This window comes from Pelodiscus sinensis, chromosome 10 (assembly GCF_049634645.1).
Source record: "Pelodiscus sinensis isolate JC-2024 chromosome 10, ASM4963464v1, whole genome shotgun sequence".
NCBI classification, from domain to species: domain Eukaryota; kingdom Metazoa; phylum Chordata; order Testudines; family Trionychidae; genus Pelodiscus; species Pelodiscus sinensis.
The window spans coordinates 5,422,421-5,442,936 of record NC_134720.1 but is presented as its reverse complement, the minus strand read 5'-3'; the positions used below and the strand labels follow the sequence as shown (position 1 = coordinate 5,442,936).

The window sequence follows — 20,516 nt, the reverse complement described above, 5'->3', positions numbered from 1 at the left end:
GAGGCTGCCATCATTAATGGCTGCCATCAATCTCAGGCCTGGTTAAGCGAATGGATGTACTAACCACCTTTCTTTCCAGATAAATGGAAGGAGCAATTAATCCCGTTTGTGGCGTGAGATAGCTGGAGACAATAAAAGCCACCACTCAAAGCAATAGGCCTCATGGAGGAAACTGCAGGGCTAAGCCATGTGATCTGTGGATGGTGCAGAGACATAATTAAGCCGTGAATAGCCCCATTTACTTCCAAGGGCTATTCACAGAGCACCTAGTTAAGGATGTGTGTATGTCAGTGGTCACCAACCAGTAGATCTGGGATTTACAGGTAGATCTTGAAGCCTCTTACAGGTGAGTCTGACTGGTTTGGCCAGGAGCCTATCAAGTGCCAGCACTTCAGCTGCCCCTCCCCCTACTGCTGTGTACCTCCTGCCCTTTGCCTTGGAGCTGCCACCCTCCATCCCCGGGAGCCTCCTTCTTGCTGTGCCGGGCAGGGGAGGGAGAAGAAGGGTGCTGATGTCAAGGTGTCCCCTCTCCTACCCTGTATCCTATCTTCACTGAGCAGAGAGGGGGCACCATAGGACTTGGGATGGAGTTTGCAGGCTGCTTTTGGGAGTGGTGAGGGTCAGGGCAGGGGTGAGCCTGCCTTAGCCCGACTGCATCACCACCCAGGTAAGCAGTGCCCAGTTGAAGTCCACATCCTGAAACACTAACCCAGTCATGAACTCTCTCTTACACACGAAGCCCCCACTCTAGTCCTGAGCACCCTTGCATCCAATGCCCTGCATCCTACACCTAGAACCCCCTCAGATACCCCAACTGCCTGGCCCAAGCTCAGCTCAGAGCCCCTCTCACACTCCAAATCCCTTAATCCAAGTCCAGAGCCTGAACCCCGACCCACTGCTCTTGCCTGGGGAGGGAGGATGGGGTGAGCAGGGGCGGGGCCTTGGATAAAGGGCACAAAGGAGGCAGGGCAAGAGTATTTGGGTTTGAGGTAGATCTTGAATTGCACTTAAATTAAAAAAGTGATCTCATGCTTAAAAAGAGACCACTGGTGTATGTCATTGCAGGATTAAGATCTTATTTACACATAGCTACAGATATTTGGAAAACTACTTGAAAGCATTTTGTGAAGTCACAGGAAATAATGTAGCGTGCCTGGCCTGTAAATGATTTCTAAATCAGCTTTATTATTACAAAATTACACTTATTCTCCCAAAGAAGGCAGATCACATGCCACCATTCAGTACATGCTAAGTCTAAAGTTTTGAAACCGCCTTTTTATGTTAAAAAAATCTGAAAATGTCATTTAGTAGCTGAAAAATATTTCCTCTTCCACAACATGTTTGTATATCTTAAGGGGGATATTTATGAAACTTTTCCAATCAGTCGGTTATAGCTCAAAACCTAGAAAAAGCATTTCAGCTCAAAAGATTTTAAAAAATCATAACTGAAAGTAGAGTGCAAAGAGGAACCTATTCCTGAACTTTACCTTTGCTTTTGCAACACTAAAATTGATTTGCAAGAGGTTTCTAGCCATTATACATGGGAATAATTATAAACAGTTATCAAATCTGTAGAATACATAAATCCGGAAAAATATGAATATAAACATCAGTAAATGACCGCTTGCAACTACCAGTTGTAGAAATCCAATGCTGGCTCTTAGCTGATCCGTAACATTGTAACACCCTAGCTTCTTCAGTAGAATGTCTCAAAGATCTTAGGGACAAGTGGAACAGTTATTCTCCTTCCTCTTCAAGTATTGGATGAGTAGGTTCCCTCAGTCCATCTTTCAGTTGTCCTACCTGCAAATATGTCCACTCTCTTCCTGCCCAGAAATCTTACCCCACCCCATTACAAACATTTCCTCTTTAGTAGAGTCTAATTATGATCTAACTTCTCTCTCTCTCCCTCTTCCAGAATTTCATCAGGAATTTTCTTGGGAAACCTCTTTGATTTTATGGATTTCAGATTCAAATTCAAGAGTAACATTTCTTCTCTTACACAAAGAAGAAATATGCCAATATGCAAGGAGCAAATGCTCTCATTGCTCCTTGCAAATTGCTTTTTGCAGTGCCTGTCTTTGCTGCTCTTCCCACCCAAGCAAGCTAACCCTCTAAATCGGGGCCTGGAATGATGCCCGAAAAGACAGGAGGTTACCTGTTCACAGTGAAGATTTTGGTGTCTGCCTTGTGCTGCTGTGTTTCCTCTCTCATGGAGAACAGAGTGGGGAAGAAAAGGGAAATGAAGTTGGTGGTGGAGCCATTGAGCATTCCGCCCTGGGCGTCAGCCTTCCATGGTAAAAAGGAGGAAGTAACTGACATGCCTTTCACAGTTATTTATTACAGGACTTTGCCCCCAAGTTCAGCATTTATTCCCTTTCCACAGCAGGGATTCCAAACAGTGGTGAGGTCAATCACGCTCATGCGTAATGCTTGCCTGAGCCTTAAACTTTAGTCTCGCTACAGCATGTGGCTCCAGTCAGACTCCTGAAAGGGCATCCTAAAGGGAAAGGAATTGGGCCTGATCCTCTTGCTTCAAGAAGGAAAAATGAACTCAAGAATCTCCTGCCAGTCCTGGAGGGCCACTGTAAAGGTATAAGCTACTGAGATTTATCCTGTGCAGCCTTGGAAAATGGAAAGGGGAAGGGACTACTCATCAGTTTGTGTTATTAAGCACTCTAGTTTTGTTAACACCAATGTTGTCAAACTCCTGAGAGAACAATTCTCCTTGTGGAGGACTCAAAGTGGCCCTGGATTCAGGAGTTCAGGGAAGTGTTAACCTCCTTCCAGTCCCACCTGGAAATGCGAACAGTCTGACTCAAAGTCCAAGCCATCTCGGTGGCTCATTTTTCAATCTCTTGTTTCATGAAATGTCATCTCACTAGCACCCCAGTCTGCCAAGGAGCCCTCCAGCAACAATGCAGAAGTCAAGACCCAACTGAAAAATAATCCCTTTGGGCTCTCACTATCTATAACCAAGATGCAAAAAGGGGCATTCTGATTTCCACCCAGAATCCACTAGTGCCATGGAGAAGAACAGAGTTTTAAGATGCTAGGCAGCTCTTTGGCTTTATGAGGGGCTGGGGATGGAGTTCAGGAGGCTATTGGTCTTTTTTCACACTGTGAGCCGAGGCAGCCAAGCTGGGTGGGAGGGGCAGCAACTTTAAATGTAAGATTTCCTTACCCCGTCCCATTCCTCCGGTGCCTGGCTCTGCGGGGACGGAGGTGCTCCCAGCACTGGGAGTGCCTGGCTCTTGGGATGGGTGAGTGCATTGGGATTGGCGGTGCTGGGGGGGGCTGGCTCTGGGGTAGGGGTGGTTGTGTTGTACTTAAAAGTACTGCATGGGATCTTTTTAGGGGGGAAAGGCAAAATGCCACATTTTTTGGTAATACACACATATAGCAGTCAACACTTATATGCAGGACTCGCCGAACTGCGGCGAGCCTCGCTCGCCAGCTGCACTGTCCAGCGATCTGCGCATGCACAGATCATTCTGCACATGCGCAGATCGCCGGAACCTGGCTCTTCCGGGTTGCAATCTACTTGCCATGGGCGAGTAGATTGCATTATTTATTGAGCCCTTCTTATATGCATATAATACAGCACACTCACGCACACACCCACCATGTCTTGTTTTTACCAATAGTTGTTCCACATAACTGCATTGGCCAGGTTAGTTAGGTCGGGGAGGGTTGGAGCTGGATCAATGCTCCCATATGACTGCAAGATGCCTTAGATGTATAGTGTCTTCCCTCTCATGCAGAGAGTCATCATATGCAGGTTTTCATCTGTGGCACCTTCTTCTGGGTATTGTTTTAATGCTTGCCCATTCACCTTCAAAGAGGGAGCTTCCAAAAGCAGGTGCTTGCTGCTTACTCCCAAGGCATCCATAGGTCCAGTCTTCTTTCAATGAGTCCACTTCACATGTCCCATTGTTCTCGAATCTGGCTTCTACTTTTCTCCAACCATTGTAAGTGCCCAGAGGTGCTTTTCATTCATGCCTTATCCATTCGCACCTCATTCACTCAACAGGACAATCAATTTAGCAAAAGGGGGTACAAAGTCTACAAGATACAAGGTTTCTATGAAAAAAGGCTTAATACAAAGTTTCTATGTTCTATAAAAGTATACAAAGTTTCTATAAAAGGACTTAATACAACAAACTTGATACAAAGATAAAATAAAAAAAAATTCAATGAGAAAATGATGAATACAGAGATTAATGAGATTTACCTACAGTTGATTTGGTATGGAGGGTGCTGGGGTGCCTGCTCTGGGGAAGGGGTGAGTGCATTGCGATTGGGGGGCACTGGGGGACTTGGCTGAGGAGGACGGGTGAGTGCATTGGGGTAACTTATAATATTTTTTAAATAAAAGATACTTAATAAAAAAAGGAAAAATTTAAAAAACAATAGTTAGGTAGCACTTTATTTTTATTTATTTTTTATTTTTTTGCTGACTTAGAAATAATAACAGATCCACAGTAACAAATGATTGGGGGGGAGGCGCAAATTTGGCCTTTGCCTCCGGGTGCATCACACCCTCACTACACCTCTGGTTCAATTGGCCAGAGGGCGGGACAAGGAGGACTGAGGTTCAGGGCTTTCCATGGTCTGGATTTCCTCTTTTGGGGTTTCAGGGTTAGTGGATTTTGTGCCCCCCCCCCCAAAGCTCTGGGGTGTGAACAAAAATGAGGGGTTCTTCAGGACAGGGCTACCGGAAAGGGGAGTCTCAGTGCACGGAGTTGCTTTTAGCTTCGCTTCGCTCTGCTTCTTCCCCATGAGGCAGATCTGGCGGGGAGGCTTGGGGCTCCTTCCTCCCCCAGAGGAAAGCCACTGCTGGCACTCCCACTATGCAGGGGGTGGTGGTGCAAAGTTGGAATGACAATGCGGGCTCCCTGCTTAGGAGGGAGGGAGGGAGGGAGGGAGGATGGAAAGGTGGGAAGCTGAGCTCAAGCCATGGACCAACTGGAAGGCAGTCCTAGACCACTACTGGACCGCAGTTTGAGAACCACTGCTATAGTACAAAAACTTGCTTACAAAATCTTCCTATGCTTTCTGTCTATCCCTGCTGTAATCTTTCTTTTTCCGCCCCCCTGTTGAAGAGAGCCCTTAAAGGACAATATCCCTTTTCTTCGAGATAGCTGGACAAATGAGTTTCCCTTTCTGACTATTTAATTAACTGGTTTTAAAAGAATCCTTCACCAAATCAGTACGGGGGTAAGATATAAAATCATTTGTTATGTCTAAAAACTTTGGAAACATATTTTTAACATAAACATATGGTGACATTTCATAAATATGTCTATTGTTATGAAGATCACACAAAATAAATTAGTGTACCCTTTTTTCTAAATGTAATGAACTTTGTTATGAACACACTAAACTGCTCTGACTGATTAATTTAAAATAATGTCTTTGTTTCAGTGCATCAGATATATAGTATCTGGAATGATTACTTTTTGAAGGCTTAAAAGTACATTTAAAATATAAAATCAGCTTGAAATACTTATTAAGAAAATGTAAACAACAGAACAGCTGCATCTTGTATTCTGTATTTAACGTTGTATTCATCAAGACAGCTGACTTGCCCTTATTACAAAGTTTTTCACATAAATCTCTGACAAACTTCCAGGTACATCAGAAAACCTGAGATTAACAGTTTTTATTCCCAAATTAAGGGTTTTTAATTCGGTACCTTCTGCATGTTTAGTCTTCACAGTCTGGCATGCAGTAGAAAACATGTTCCATTTTCTTTGGAACCATCTCAGAGGGTAGCCATGTCAGTCTGTAACTTTAAAAACAACAAGTAGTCCTGTCGCCCCTTAGAGACTATCAGTAATATATACTATCATGAGATTTCATGGGCAAAACCCACTTCCTCAGATGAGCTTCATCAGATGTCCAGCTCATCATCTGATGAAGTGGGTTTTGCCCACGAAATTATACTGTATATATTTTTGTTAGTCTCTAAGGTGTCCCAGAACTACTCTTTGTTTATAGAAGGAAATTGTAGAAGAGTATTCTTTTCAAATGTAATTTGTTACATTTGGGTTCAGGGATTTGGCTGGAAGGGATGAGCAGGGAAGGGGAGAGATGAGGGAGACAATGGGGAGAGGGTAGGATCTGAGCAGAGTGGGGGGATAGCCTGGGGCAGAGCAGGGGTGGAGTTTGGGCAGGGCCATAGCCTGGGGAGCTTGCCTTCCCATGAAGCAGCTTCACCCACTGCCTGCGGCTGCTTGCTAAGGGACTCTGCAGTGTGTCTATGTGTGGGTGTGAGAGTGGTAGTTTGGAAGATCACTAAACTGTATGCAAAGAGCTGTGGAGTCTAGGACTGTCCTACAGAGAGTGAATATATTCATTGTTCAGTACTGTTATGGTTGTGGGACTCTGCAATACCCACATTTATAGTTGTAATTTGTGGTGACAAGGTTAAGCAGAGGCTTGGAGATAATGTTGATAAGTTTGGTCAATATTGATGAATAAATAAATGTGATAAGAGTAAAAACTGTTTAGTCCAGGTGACACTAAATCTTGCAGGTTTGGAGAACAATACACCAGTAGGGACATCCATTGACGATAGTGTTTCTTCCCAACAGCTCCCTACTTAAGAGATTTCTCTCTGGATCAGAAGGGTTTAAATAGCACATGGCACTAGTGCCTCTATCTTTGTGTAAGTCACACAGAACTCAGGCTTTCCATACTGCAGAATCACAGATGCTGAGCACAGGTTTATGTTAGTCCCAATCGCATTCTTGAGGTTTCTGAAGAGGTGTGGCTATGGATGTAACAACTAAATGCTTTACTGCTCAGCCAGAAACCCAAGCCTTTGGTAACTGCCTGTTATTCTCCTCCCTTTACCTAAGCAGACTTGTAATGGTAAATCACTGATGACTGTGGTTAATTCTAAAGACACATTGTAAATGAAGCTGATTGAATAAAAAAGTACATACCAGCAAAGGACTTTCAAGTACATCCCCTGATTTTCTTTAGCATCCTGTTTCCTAAGGAAGGTTAATTTCACTCCAGCCACTTCATGTTGTTGGGCTGAAAAGCAGATCCAGAAAGCTTTTGGATCCGTGGTATTGCACTCTTCCACTCACACAATGTGGGGCTTCTTTACTCTGGTTGTTAGAAGGCAGGTCATGCTCCCCTGCCGAGCAATCTCATTACGGTCTGAGTGTCTCTCCATCCTTCACTTTGGAATGCAGCCAACAGAGCATTAAGAGCATATACACAAACAGGCATGCAAATACTACACAAAGAGCTGTAACACGGTTAATATCTTATTGGAATTGACATAGAACTCCTCAGTATTTCTGAGGTAGCGACTCATTGAAAGTGACAATTTTTTCTGTAGCTGTGCAGAGCGCACACAGAGAAGGAAGAAGACCATGTGGCTCTTTGCAAAAGGTCCTGTTGACCAGCCAATGAGAGACCGGCACAGCAGTTGGCAAGCTGTGGTATAGCAGTAGGAGCAGGATGTATCCTGAGTGACGTTCATCCTTTCAACTCGAAGGATGTTCGTGGATCTAAACGCACCAACTACAAGTAACCTATACATGCTGCAAACTAGTCATTGACATTCGTCTGTTCCTTAGGCATGCCCCTAGTGCCCAGCTGCATAGTATATGTTTCCAGAGCATTGTGCAATGGTCAGGAAATCTCACCTCATTGTATGGTAGGTTTTCTAGGGGGCTGTGATCCACCCCTGTTCACACTCCACCCACTACTGTAATAATATTTTTACAAGGCATGTATGGGTGGTAGGTCAACCTAGGGCTAGGGGACCTACCCCAGTCCCACCCCTTCTGCCCAAGGCCTTGTCCCCTGCAGGAGCCAAGGCCCGTCCCAGCCCCCCCCGCCCCAGTGTTAGGGCAGACCTTCAACCTTCTTTCCTCCTGTACCCCACACAAGCTCCCTGTCACCGCAGTGGCCTCCCCTGCCCCAGAACATGGAGAGGACAGGCGGGGTGTGGCCCTAGCCTCGGAGTACAGGGAGGCCCCAGAGAACAGGGAAGGCAGGTGTCCCTAGTCTCCAGCCCTGGAAGAAGGCAGGGCGCACTGTCCCAGCATCCCCAGTCTCAGTGCAACTGAAGCCTGAAAGCTGTGCTGAAGCAGTGGCTGTTCTGGGAGTGGAACATGGATGGGGCCATGCCTGGCAGTTTGGGAAGCAGTACCTTCTCTTGCCTCTTATCCTGCCCACCCATGATGAAGGCATGTCTTATCCTGCCCACCCATGATGAAGGCATAGTCGCTGGTCAGTATTGTCCTGGTGAAGCATGTGTGGCAATACTGTACATGAAGTTATAGGATTTCCCTGTATGGTGTTATTAACATGTTTCAAACTCCACAGCCCTGCCCAGGCAAAAGTTGGACAGGTCTGTCCTAAACAAAAGAATGTGTGCTTGCCTTAATAAAAATTAAAGCTGTAAACAGTCATGAAACAGGTGAGAAAAAGCCAGCAGGGAACATCTGTCCACATAGACTCTTTGTCTCCTGGTGCCCAGGGTTTGGTCAGTAAGACTGCTGAAAATACGTGATGGAAACTGCTTGAATATGAGATATAAAATATTTTAATGCTCTTTTATTCTTCTTGAAACCATTTCTGTAACCTTCTGCTTCTACTCACTTAAAATCTCTTTATTGTTAACCTGTTTTACTGTTTTCTCTAATCCAGTGCATTTAAATTGAAATGTCTGAATAACTATTTGAGCTAAGATGGCATAGGAATAATGGACTTCAAACATTTCTAGGAGACGAAGGGGTGGTGCATCACATAGATTCTGAGGGAAGTTCAGCACAAGTGGCGTTTTGGGGTCACCCTGCAGTATAACTTAAGTTCTGGTGCAAGCCAAGTGTGGCTGGCGGAGCATCTTAAACCTCAAATCTGTATCAGATTGAGTCTCCCTCTGTTGTGAGCAGCCTGGAATAACGATCTGAGGAAGTGGGTCTGGCCCACGAAAGCTCATCATCTAATAATCCATCTTGTTAGTCTTTCAAGTGCTACATTGTCCTGCATTTTGCTGGCATAGGACTGATGTTGATGTTCCTGTCAACCTGCTCCACTGCAGGGACCTTTGCTGCAAGCCAATTAGACTGCTCCCTAGAGTGGAACTGAGGTTATCAAGGGCTTTGGTCCTTGGACTTGCAGCATCCCACATCCACTCTGGTTAAGTAGCGCTGATGTCACTCTCCTCTGCGCGTCCCTTCCCTTCTCCTCTTCTCTCCCGCAGCTGAGTCCTGGCTGAGGAAAGCGATTGTGCTGCTCCATCTGTCAGCCGCGTGAGGGCCACTAGATTCCTCTGCTGGCGCGGTCACCCCTCGGATTCCCGGGGCTGCTGCCTGAGGGGCTGGTCCCAGGGCGCTGGGGGGCCCCTGTCAGGGCTGGGCCCGGCGGAGGAAAGGGCGCTCTGCAGCCAGGCGCAGCGAGGCTCTGGGGGACACGCCCTGCGCCGTGTGAGGGGCCGCGCCCGGGGCGGGGACATGCTCCGCCAGGGGGCGGACGAGGGCGGCTCTGGCCGAGCTTCACCCGCCGGCTGAGGGGGCCCTGACAGGGCGACCCGACCAGATGGGCGGAGAGCGCGCGCGCGCTCAGCGCCAAAGCCCCGCGAGACTTCTCTGGGCCTGACCTCTCGCGAGCGGAGCGTGGCGCGTTGCCCTCCGACCCCCCACCGGCGTAGCGCATGCGCAGGAGCGGTCTGTGAGGGTGCAGGGGAGGCGCCATTTTGGGCCCGCGGCAGCAGGAAGAGCCGGGGATTTTACTGGACGGGGCGCGGGGATCGGAGCGGCGGGTCCCCGGCACCAGCCCTCGGAGTCGGGCCTCTGCCCCGCCCCCTCCACCAGCAGCCTGCGAGCCCTGAGAGGGAGGCGGGGGGCGGCGGCCCGTGATGGAGGCGGAGTACTACGGCGGGGACCAGTCAGGTGCGGGGCGGGAGGGGGCAGCGCACCGTGGAGCGGGGGGAGGGGCCGGCTGCGGAGGGATTCCCCGGGCGGGCGGCCTGAGCGCTGGACTCCTGGCTCCGCGCGGCCGGTCGGGGGCCTCGCGTGGGCTCCCCCGCGCTCGGGAGGGCGGCGCGGGCTGTCAGGGAGGGCGAGCCCGGGGGGCGCTCCTGGCTCTGCCTCGCCACGGGCTGGGGCTCGGAGGCAGCTGGAGGCCGACGGGGTTGCCCTGGGGCAGAGGCCGGGTGACACCAGGGGGCTGTGCGGGGAGGGCCTGGCTGCAAGGTAGGAGGCTGACGGGCCTGTCCCTGGGCGTTGGGCTGGGCAGCCCCAGGTGGGCCGAGGTGCCTGTGTGACAGGTAGAGCGGTGGCAGGCGCCTTGGGGCTGTTGGAAATGGACTGGCTTGGCTTGGCCAATAAGGATGATGAAGAAGGAAAAAAAAAAGCATGAGGTTGAGCGATGCTATCCAAAGCTACAGCGATGACCATGTCAATTTCTCATTCCCATCACCTATCATTCTTAAATCAAGAGTTGTGGAAGTTTGGTATCTCAGAGATTCAGGTCATTAAACTGTCCTTCCTCCCACAAATGAAAAGGATGCCCCCCAAACACAGTATTATCCCATTTGTGTACTACATGTAGAAGTCACTGCTAAATAGAACCTCCATGCCTGTCTTCAAAGAGGTCTTTGCCTCACAATGATTCCTACATCACACTGGCTTGTGAGTTATTGTTGTTTGTCTAGGTTGTGGAGATGACATGTATGATGGTTTGAGTGGCCAGGAGGGTGTCATCTTCATCTAAGGAAGCAATAGTATAGTCAGTTAACCAATAATAATGAATCAACTTTTCAATTAACTGATATCTAGCATCCCTACTTCAACCAGATTAATCCCATTTGAGCCAGAAAGAGGTCTTGCCTAAGCTAGGATTTAATTTAATGTTAACACGTTGTGAATTAGCACTGTTGCCTAATAAGGATATCAAAACTGTTAACCAGTTAAACCAGAGTGCTTAATCAGTTAACCATTTTATTTTGGATCCCACTGTGACTATGGGGTTCTGCTGACCCACCCGCCAGTCTTTCCACAGTTGGAGCTGCTCTGGCCTGGCACGGCTGTCCACCACCGGAGTTTACTGGCCAGAGCTAGTTAAGAGGCAAGCATACTGGTAAATGTCATGCTTACTGGTATGCTTACTGATTAACATCTGTATTGGCTAACATGCTTAACATCTCAAATCTTAGTCTAGATGAAAAGTCTAACCGCCAACAGCATGACCTGATGAAGTGATTTAAGGTCCTGGTATGTTGAGCAAATAAGTGTGATTTTCAAATGTTAGCTCAGGTTATTTTCGTACAATTAAAAATTCCTCTTAAGTTTCATTAATGACGTGTCTGCTGTGGGAAAACAAGGGTGCTTTTAAAAAATAACTATTATATTTCCAAATCCTAGTGCAATCAGGGCAAGCTGTAGTTCTAATGTGTTAGTTGGTTATGGTTGAACCAATACATGTTAAAACTACAGCTTGCACTGTCTGTGCTAGAATCTTAAAATATGTTAACTATTGCATGCTAAAAAAGACACCTTTACTCTAGAGTAGACTGGATCTAATATGTAGACCAGCATGTTTGAAAATTTGTTAGGTGGCTGTGTTGTCCTAGACTTCTCTAGGATACAGCACAACCAGCTAATGTGCTTTCAAATGTGTTAGACTGCATGTTAATGAGTATTAAGGGAATGTGATAAAGCAATTCAGTTGTGCTGATATGTTGAAAGTGCTCTTTCTGGCTGTCAAAACAGGCATGGTTGAAAGCTTGGCTGCATATGTAGCTCTCTGTGTTATATGTGGGCTGCGTCTGCACAGTCTGAAACCCTTGCCATTTGTGGTGGATGCACTACTGGCACCACTGCGAATGGTGAAATTTGCAAATACTGGGAGCCAGTTTACAAATACTGGGAGCTGAGACTCCCAGACTGGCAGCCGCAAGGAACTAAGCATGTGGCCGGGAGCTGTGGTAAGCTCCTTGCATCTCCCTGCCACCACAGTACGTTGCCTGCATCTTCTGGCCACAGCAGTGAGCTTCTCGTGGCTCCTGAACTTACTGCAGTTCCGGGAAGCCACCTCTTCCCAGGCCAGGACAGGAGAGACTTGTAAATATGTGGAATCGCGAAGGTCCACTACACTACTTAGATGGCTCTGAGATTGTCATATGGTCTGGAGCTGTGTGCTGATTGGGCCGCTGGAGAGTTTTATCATTTCAACTACATCTGTTTCTAAAACAAAATTGTTATAGTAGTACAAAAACTATGCAGACATGCCCTAAAACATGCAGGTTAACGTCATTAGGTCTCTGACAATGTCATTGAATATGAAGTGGTTGTTTTTATGCTACATGTAATAGTTTTGATGATCATATAAAACTGTTGGTTCCATTTTTATAATTTAAGTTTCTGTGGCCTGTGTCTCTGAGAGTAGTAAGGATCACTGTGGCAGATTTGCCTCTACTTCAAACTTTCCTGATACATTTTGTTCTGGACATAATTTTAAATGGTTCATTTTCAGAGTGTAGCTGCTGGGAATCACAATCCTTAAAGCATCTGCTATAAAAGAAGCAAACTTTTTATCATTTAATTGATGAGTGTGTACTGTAGCTTCTGGTTTTACTCTCTGAAATCCAATACTTGCTGAAGTCTTTTTCCATCTTCTAACAGTATTGTTTTAATTCTGGGAGTAGAAGTTCTGATTGTGGATCATGCCTGCTAGGTCTTTTTTGCAGAAATGTGAAAAAGCTCATATTTTTTAGCTGTTGAAAGAAATTATTGACTTTTAAATGTTTTTATTTTGGTACAGATGATGGTGGAGCCACCCCAGTACAGGATGAACGGGATTCAGGGTCTGATGCTGAAGATGATGTAAATGATCAGCACTCTGGATCAGACAATGAAAGCATAGGGCATCAGTCAGAGGTACCAATAAAATGTTTTCATTTGATTAAATAAAACATGTCTTTCTGTAGCCTGAATTTCAATGAGGGCCTTCCTCTTAATGGAGTTTAATTTTATATTGGGTTCATTAAACCAGACCTGTAAAACAGTCTTGCAAAATGTCCTTTTCCAGACATCCAGGGCATGTAGTTTTTTGGCAAGTAAATAGAAGAGTAGTTTATTTTTCATGATAAAAGGATAGTCTGTGCTTGAGCTAGTAGAGTATACTCCTGGGGGAATTCTGCATACAAAAAAAAAAAACCCTGCACACAATATCTTAAAATTCTGTTTATTTTATTTGTCAGTTAATATATGTGGAGATAGTGGGGGGCATAGGCCAATGGCTGCATGGAAGTGAGAGATTACCTTGCAACTCCCCCTTCTCCCCTCCCCCCCCCATATGGACTTGGCAGTGAGTCTGCACCCATCCCTTACACAGCGTGAGGGCTGGGCCTGCCCCAGAAACACCCTAGGATCCTGTCCCTTTATGCCAGGTGCACTAAGATAGTAAATAGGGACAGGCTCACATGCATGCCCAGCCCTGGCCCCGATCAGCTATGGGACAAGCAGCCTCAGTCCAACAGGATCCAAGTGTGGGGAGATTTATGAGGTGCGATTTGGGTGCAGGTGGCTTGATGGGGCTCTCAATGCGGCAGGGTCTGGATGTACAGGGGTTTGGTGGTGAGTTGTGGGTGTATGTGGACTGGGCCTCTGTGAAAGGTCCAGTGAAGGTGGTTGGGGCTCAACAGAGTGGTCTTGGTATGGGGAAATACATGGGGCTCTAGGTGCTGGGAGAGTGAGGAATGGAGGGGTGGGTATGGTGGGGTTCATTGGGATCCAGGTGGGGGGATGGGGCTCATTGAAGTGGGAGTTTGAGGCGGGGGCACACAGGTGGTAGTCTGGGTATACAGTTGGGGGGTTCAGATGTAGGGTTGGTGAGGTTTGGTTGGAGAGTTCAGGGTACAGAGAGCTGAGACTTATGGGGGGATTGTAGGTAGGTATGTGGGGATCAGGATGCACTGGGACTGGGCAAATGGGAGAACAGCTGCCCATACAGTGACCCCTTCTGTTGCAGCTGAGATGTGATGTAGGTAGGAAGTCAGGGGAAGAGGTGCAGAGCTTCCTCCAGCTGGGGAGATTTCTGGGGGGTGGATGTAACCCTGCCCTGGCTGCTCCTTGCAGGGGAAGAGGAAGTCTGTTCCTCTCCCAGCCCAGCTGCGACTGGCAGCTGACTCTGGTGCAGGAGAGGAAGTTCCATCACCCACCCCCAAAAGTGATTTACCTCTCTCCTGGCTGCTCCAGGTGCCCAAAATGATGTGCCTGTGCTGCTGGTGAGAAGCTTGTTTTTGCAGCTTTCCTCTGCTTCCCTGTCATTTTTGGCGGGAAAGCAAAGAAATCTGTTACGGGGGGAAGGAAAAGACTAATTCTGCATACATGCGTTAGTTCAGAACTCCCCTTGAAGTAAAAGTTTCACGATAGTTTTGCAAGGCTGCTTTAAAAATATCCTTACAGACATCGCAAATTATTAACATCTGCAAATCATTTCACACACGTTTGAAATAATAATGCTGTTATCAGGGATTTGTAGCTCAGTGAACAATTTTGCATGTTTATGCTGAAGTTTGTCAGTACAGGAGTAAATTTTCTTGAAAAAAAATCCCAGACCCAAACCCTCCCTGGTCAGTTAAGTTATAGAAAGGGTGTGAAGGAACTACATCTTCACTATTTTGATGTTGTGATGTTTTTCCATGTCAAAAAGCTCATTCATGTTAGAAGAGTCCAAGTGCCTGTGTCCTCTCTGCAATTCGTGGTGTGGATGGCTTCCCATGTGGTCTGGAATCCATATTGGGAAAGAGGGTAGAATCAGGCTGGCCCAGGAGTGGGATTCAGTTTACTATGACTGGAATTTGAGAGTGGGGTGTGGAGAGGGAAGCACTTCCAGAACTGTTGTAGGGATACAGAACTTTCATGCAGATCCCATGGGATCTGCAAGATAAAAGAACAAGTTTTCCACAGGTCACAGAAGATTTCTCCAACCCTTCCCCTCTCCCCCACATGACAGTTGTGAAGGAATCTCAACAAGGATTTCTTTGTAAAGTTTTCTCACCAAAAGTCCCTTCCTATGGCTTTCATTGTGGAATGGGATATTCTGGGCCCGTGACATTCTCTGTCTTTTCCTAGTCAGTAGTGTGGAGAAGGCCCTATTCACACTTACTGTGAAATAATTTGTTACAATTTGAATACCAGCTTGTGTACAGTAAATTTCTTGTTTAAAGTTGGTTCTGTGTTCTAGATTGAGATACATGATGTAGTTGTTACTATGTGTGTATTGTGTTTATATATAGGTTGAATGTCTCTAGTCCGGCAACAGCTGTGGCCTGGCATGATTTTAGTTAGCCAGATGTCTGCTTATCATGGGTGTAACCAAGTTCCTTGCAATCCCACTGCTATTTACAGCCACCAACCCTGGTTCTTAGTGTTCTGTGCTGTTTTTCAGCTCTCATTTACCCCTAAATGTCTTCTAAGAGCCCAGTATGCATTGGAAGTGCTGGTAATGCTGCTAGACAATATTGACCTCCCATGAGTCTGGTAAATTCTCTGGTTCCGCACCAGTCATGTCCCAAGAGTGCTGGATTAGAGAAATTCAACCTGTAGTGTGTTACAAACTGTGTAAATAGTTAATGTGATATAGAGATGTAACTGACTAGTTGACTCTACTAGTTCCGCCCTCTCCCCCCCTTCCCTGCTGCCTCTGTCAGAGAGAAGCAGCAAGGGTAGGGAAGCAGGAGCTGGTGCTTGGGGGAGCTGACTCAAAAGCTGGTTCCCCCCCAGCACCATTTTGGGGAAGCAAAAGAGGCAAATGCGTAGCGGGGGACCTGAGTGAGCCAGGAATCAGCTGTCCTGGCTTGCTCCTGGTCTCCCACCTCCCTTCCCTCCCCCCCTCTTCCCCACTGTGCTTCTGCTTTTTTAAATGTATTAAGAGCTGATTCCTGGCTCACACCCTGTCTCCCCCCTTTACGCCTCTGTCTTTTAAATGTATTAAGAACCTGGTAGCTCTTAATATATTTAAAAGTCAGAGCCACAGCAGGGTTAGCTCCTGGGTTGGGAAATTCCATCAACTACTCGATTAGCTGATGACCTGCAATTTAACAATTTAACATCCCTAATGTGATATGCTGTAAGAAACTGAAAGACTTCACTCTTTTATGTAGTTCATCATGCAATCCTGTTTTGTTCTTGTAGCAGAACTATTTGTGTGTTATATCATTCAAATTCCAAATGTTGGAAAGAGAAAATAGAATAAAGTAGTTTTTATTATGACATGATTTTTAAAAAAATGTACTTATTTGGCTTTTAAATTTAGAATGCCTTTGTGTGTGTGTGGGGGGGGGGGGTGTCAGTGTTTGCAGCAGAAGAAACCAGATCAGAAATGGTGGAGGTGATCCGAGTGTCCTCTGTGGGAGTGAGGAAGTTTGTGGGGTGCCCTTACCAGGAGTAATTTTCTTAGCATAAGTGAAATGATAGGCGCTCAGAGGGATGGCTTCAGTATGTGCAGGATGGAGAGATGGTAGTGTTTTAGGGAATGAATAATTCCAGGATATGACAAACAGTGCAAAACAGAAACCAATGTGATCAGGAAGGTAATATTGCAGTCTTGAGGGACCGTTAGCATTTCATCTAACAGATGGGGGTTGGGCTAATCATTCCAACACTTGTATAGACGTGTGGGGTGTTAATGTTACATACTACACTTATGATAATTTGAGATCTTGTTTAAATATATAAGCAATTGTTTTCAGATTGTCCTTTGTATTAACAACTTTTCCACATATCCACTGCTAATAAAAAATAAGAGAAAATTAACATTAGGGAGCTACCATCATTCTCATCTGACCTTGTTGTACATGCTCATGACAGTATGTAAGGGATATGTAGTGTGTCAATAAGTACACTTTAGTTTACTTGGAGACACCTTTGTCTTTGACAATGGTTAAAATACTCAGTCCAGTTAATTTCAAACAAGACCCCCTAACAATAGATTTTAAAGATATTTGGATAATCTTAAAAACCACAAGTATATTATAAAACATGTTAGTTTTGCCTGCCAAGTCAGTAATTTCCAGATTTCTTACAAGCCAAGATAAGAGATGTAGTTGAAATTACAGCACACAAGAATCACCTCCCAAAAGGAGTGACTTAACATATTCTCGTTTCTTAATTTGTTTCTTATGTCCTTTTATTTTCTTCATCCATAGGAGAATGTTGGAAGACTGACATTCAAGGGTAATAAAACCTTTGAGAGAGCCTAATCAGATAAGTCTTTTTAATTACTATTTCGTCTCTAAATTAGAATTCAATTTGATTTTTTAAAAACTAACTTTTAAAAACTTTAAAATTTTTTTTAAACTTCTTTTCCAGGTTCTTACTAAAAGAAAAGAGAGTTTTTGAGGATTTATGTAGGTCTTAGATTTGTGGGTCTCAGGTATGTGGGGAGGGTTTTCTTTCTATAATTCTTTTCTGGCTTTCCTTTCCTCTCCCACTTGATGATGTCCTTATCAGTTCTGTTTTAGCTAAGTAGAGTTAGGTGGTGCACAGTTTTAGTACAGTGATGCATATTAAATCACATTTACAGTGTTCGTGTGATTTAGAGGCCAGATGCTGTGACCCTTCCTAACTGCAGTGGAGCCCTATTATATAAGGACCTATCATTGCATATTCAGTCACAGGATTGGAGTCTGGGATTTTATGGAAAATCTTTTCTTATTTATCTTGGATTTTTAAATTCACACTAAATGCCTGATCATCATTTGATTATGTAAACTTGGTTGTAATAATTCATGGGATCATACTGGGTGACTAACTTTTTAACTTTATGCATTGATCCAGTAATCTATTTGCTAATCTGTTAATGTTTTACATAGAAGAGTAAAATGGAAAATTTGATTTTAATACATTCGATAGACTATCCTGTACTAAAGTGCTGTCGTTGAATGCTTTCAGCCAAAGCAAGATAATTAAGGACATTTCAAGTAAATAGTTTATAGATAAAGAGGAGAAAGAAAAGAAAGCAAAGGATTTAGAGGAAAAATCGGGTGGGGAACAGCTATCTGAGACCTACCTATCATTGACATTGTCTGATCTTTTCTTTGAACTAAGTATTTGGAAAAGAAACATAGAAAACTTTTGATATTAAATGCATATGTGTTGCATAATTTCTTCTAAACAAATTTTTAGAGACGAAGTAGTAAAATAACTGACAGTCTCACAAGGCTTAGGTCCCAAGCTTCTTTCTTGTTTCATTTTCTAGTTCATCACATTTAGTCATTTAACTAAAATAATATCTCTTAAGTCACATTCTTAATGTTACACATATGAAGTATGTACTCCAAGCCAGACTTTCATAAACTGTTTTATTCATATACGCTTTTCAGTCCAGATAGTTTTCTGTGTGTTTTCCATTGTGTTCACTCAAACAGGTCTTTAGTATGCCAATTACTTGTAGTAATACAGGGCCCAGAGGCCTTAATCGGAATTGAGTGAGGCCCCATATTGTTGGGTGCTCAAAAAAGAAAATTAAAGATAACTACTGCACCAAACATACAGGCTACATAGGATTTTAAACTCCTCTTTATTCTCAGGAAAGACCTGTCACAGACGTAGAGAGATACGTTGCATCCTGTGGAAAAAATAGTAATGCTGCTGGAACTGCTATGATTTGTTATTGTACTGTGATTTCTGAGATATACTGTTAATGTCCCTACATGCTTATTCTGCTTTGATGTCTTATCAACTAACATGAATACCAAGTTACCAAGATCTTTCTAGTCTATTCTGAAAGATAAACCATCAGCTTGCAGCCAATGCTATTGATCCAGGGATCGAATTGTTTTACTTTCTCATTACGTATCCCCCAAAAGTTTCCAGACCTGTCAAATTGTAAAATAAAGGAGGTAAACATTAATAGTTGTACCTGTGCTACAACTGCTATACTACTGCTGGCATCATGAACAATTCCTCACTTCATGATGTACAGTTGAATGAAGTAAAAAAAAATGTATTAGGAGGGTGCATGGTAAGGTACAAAGCTCTTCCACCAGAAGGTGATGAGAATTTTTTTCTAATCCTCCTCACCTCTAGCACTGACCAGCATTCACTCTGTAGATTCCATCCTGATATTCTTGATAACAAACAGCACTGACTGCTACAGGCATTCTCAACCTTTCTCTTCCTCAGCCTCAGCTCTCTTCTTGATCATAGCTCCCTCTTCAAGAGTGTGTTGAGAGAAAGCATGCCAAATGCAGCAATAATCGGCAGATGGATGCGACACATTCCTGGCACATTACTTAGGAGACACCTTGCAGGAGTGGGGAAAAAAATGACACTTACGATTAGCTAGTTCCAGAGGCAATTTGCATTGTGTTGTGGGAGGCAATGAACACTGTGGTCAAACAGAACTCCTGGTCCCATGCTGCTTTAGGAATTTTTCTACCTTCATAATTTTTGTTTTAATTTTTAAAAAATAATTCTCTAATTTGGCACTGTAATTTTTTATAAACATAGAAAATTGGAACTTAGAATTGGCCTCCTTATAACTGCCAATGTTACAGGGAAAAAGACCAATAAAGATAAAATGTTAGCTTCTTATTGTGGTGCTGCTAAGAGATTTTACACAAGTAACGTTTTTAAGATGGATTTGGTCACTTGCATGGTTTAAGATAATGTAGTTCTGTTACTGGCTTGCTGCTTCCTTGTGTCTGCAGCTGTGATGTAATTTAGAAGGTAATATCTTTGGACTGCTAGTTAGAGAGAAATGCATCACTTGAAATCTGGGATCTAAAATTCTGCATAGCAAATAGCATTGCCTTTTTAGTGATTATAAAAACAGCAGTTGCTAAAATCATGGTCAAATTTCAAGTGTATGCACATGAGAATTTTAAGTAAAAATGTTAATTAACTGTGCACTTCAGTTTAGCCCTGGTGTAAATGCATCTGAATTATTGTATGCAGTTCTTAATTGTGGGGAAAATGCACATAGAAGAAGTAGGTGGCTATAGAATGCAGCTTTCCAAGCTTACGGCCAGGTGAAAACATGAAAGGAAATGTCTCTGTGTGTTCGTGGTAAATACAAGAAATAAGTTAGTCATTTTGCAAAGATGATAGAGCTCAGAATCTAAAGCTAAAAAAGAGAAACTTTAGATTAGGCAAGAGGGAAAAAAAAAGAGGAAAAAAAAGGGAGAGGTGATGTCCCATTTGTATCAGTGCAGTAGAAAGAACAACAGTTATTTTCACAGTGCTCTATTCTCTGTTTGGTAGGGAGACAGGCTTATTCTGGCATTAGAAGTTTGATATGCTGAACTGTTTAATTGGGTAATAGCTAGGGAATGGAAAATATCTGAAAAGTCTCTGCAGGATTGGATAATATTGGAGTGTTAATTTTAGAGGGAAATTTAATATTCAGATTTTATTCTGGTGGGAGAATGGATGATATAAACTTCCTTTTTCCATCCAGGATAAATTAAAATGTTATATCTTGTCACCAGTATTAGTATTCAAAAGTTTTATGACATGCAAAGGACTTAATCAGAT

At 44.3% G+C, this 20,516-nt stretch overlaps 2 protein-coding genes across 7 annotated transcripts in view; one reads left to right on the top strand and one right to left on the bottom strand.

Annotated features, from left to right (window-relative positions):
* The window catches only part of MYO7B (myosin VIIB), a 94,688-nt gene extending 87,343 nt beyond the window's left edge, over positions 1 to 7,345 (bottom strand). For 2 of the 3 annotated variants that reach the window (XM_075937438.1, XM_075937440.1), the window contains exon 1: positions 2,159 to 2,334. The gene's annotated coding sequence lies outside the window, so the exon portion shown is untranslated. Of the gene's footprint in view, positions 1 to 2,158; positions 2,335 to 6,953 lie in introns of those variants that run through there. The other variant, XM_075937439.1, reaches the window with a different exon arrangement.
* A 2,335-nt stretch (positions 7,346 to 9,680) lies between these two features.
* Positions 9,681 to 20,516, top strand: part of IWS1 (interacts with SUPT6H, CTD assembly factor 1) — a 33,009-nt gene continuing 22,173 nt past the window's right edge. For 2 of the 4 annotated variants that reach the window (XM_075937431.1, XM_075937430.1), the window contains exons 1-2: positions 9,683 to 9,923; positions 12,796 to 12,911. In XM_075937431.1, coding sequence (XP_075793546.1) covers positions 9,890 to 9,923; positions 12,796 to 12,911 — 150 coding nt within the window. In that variant the 5' untranslated portion in view covers positions 9,683 to 9,889. Of the gene's footprint in view, positions 9,924 to 12,795; positions 12,912 to 20,516 lie in introns of all 4 variants that reach the window. The other 2 variants (XM_075937433.1, XM_075937432.1) reach the window with 2 other exon arrangements.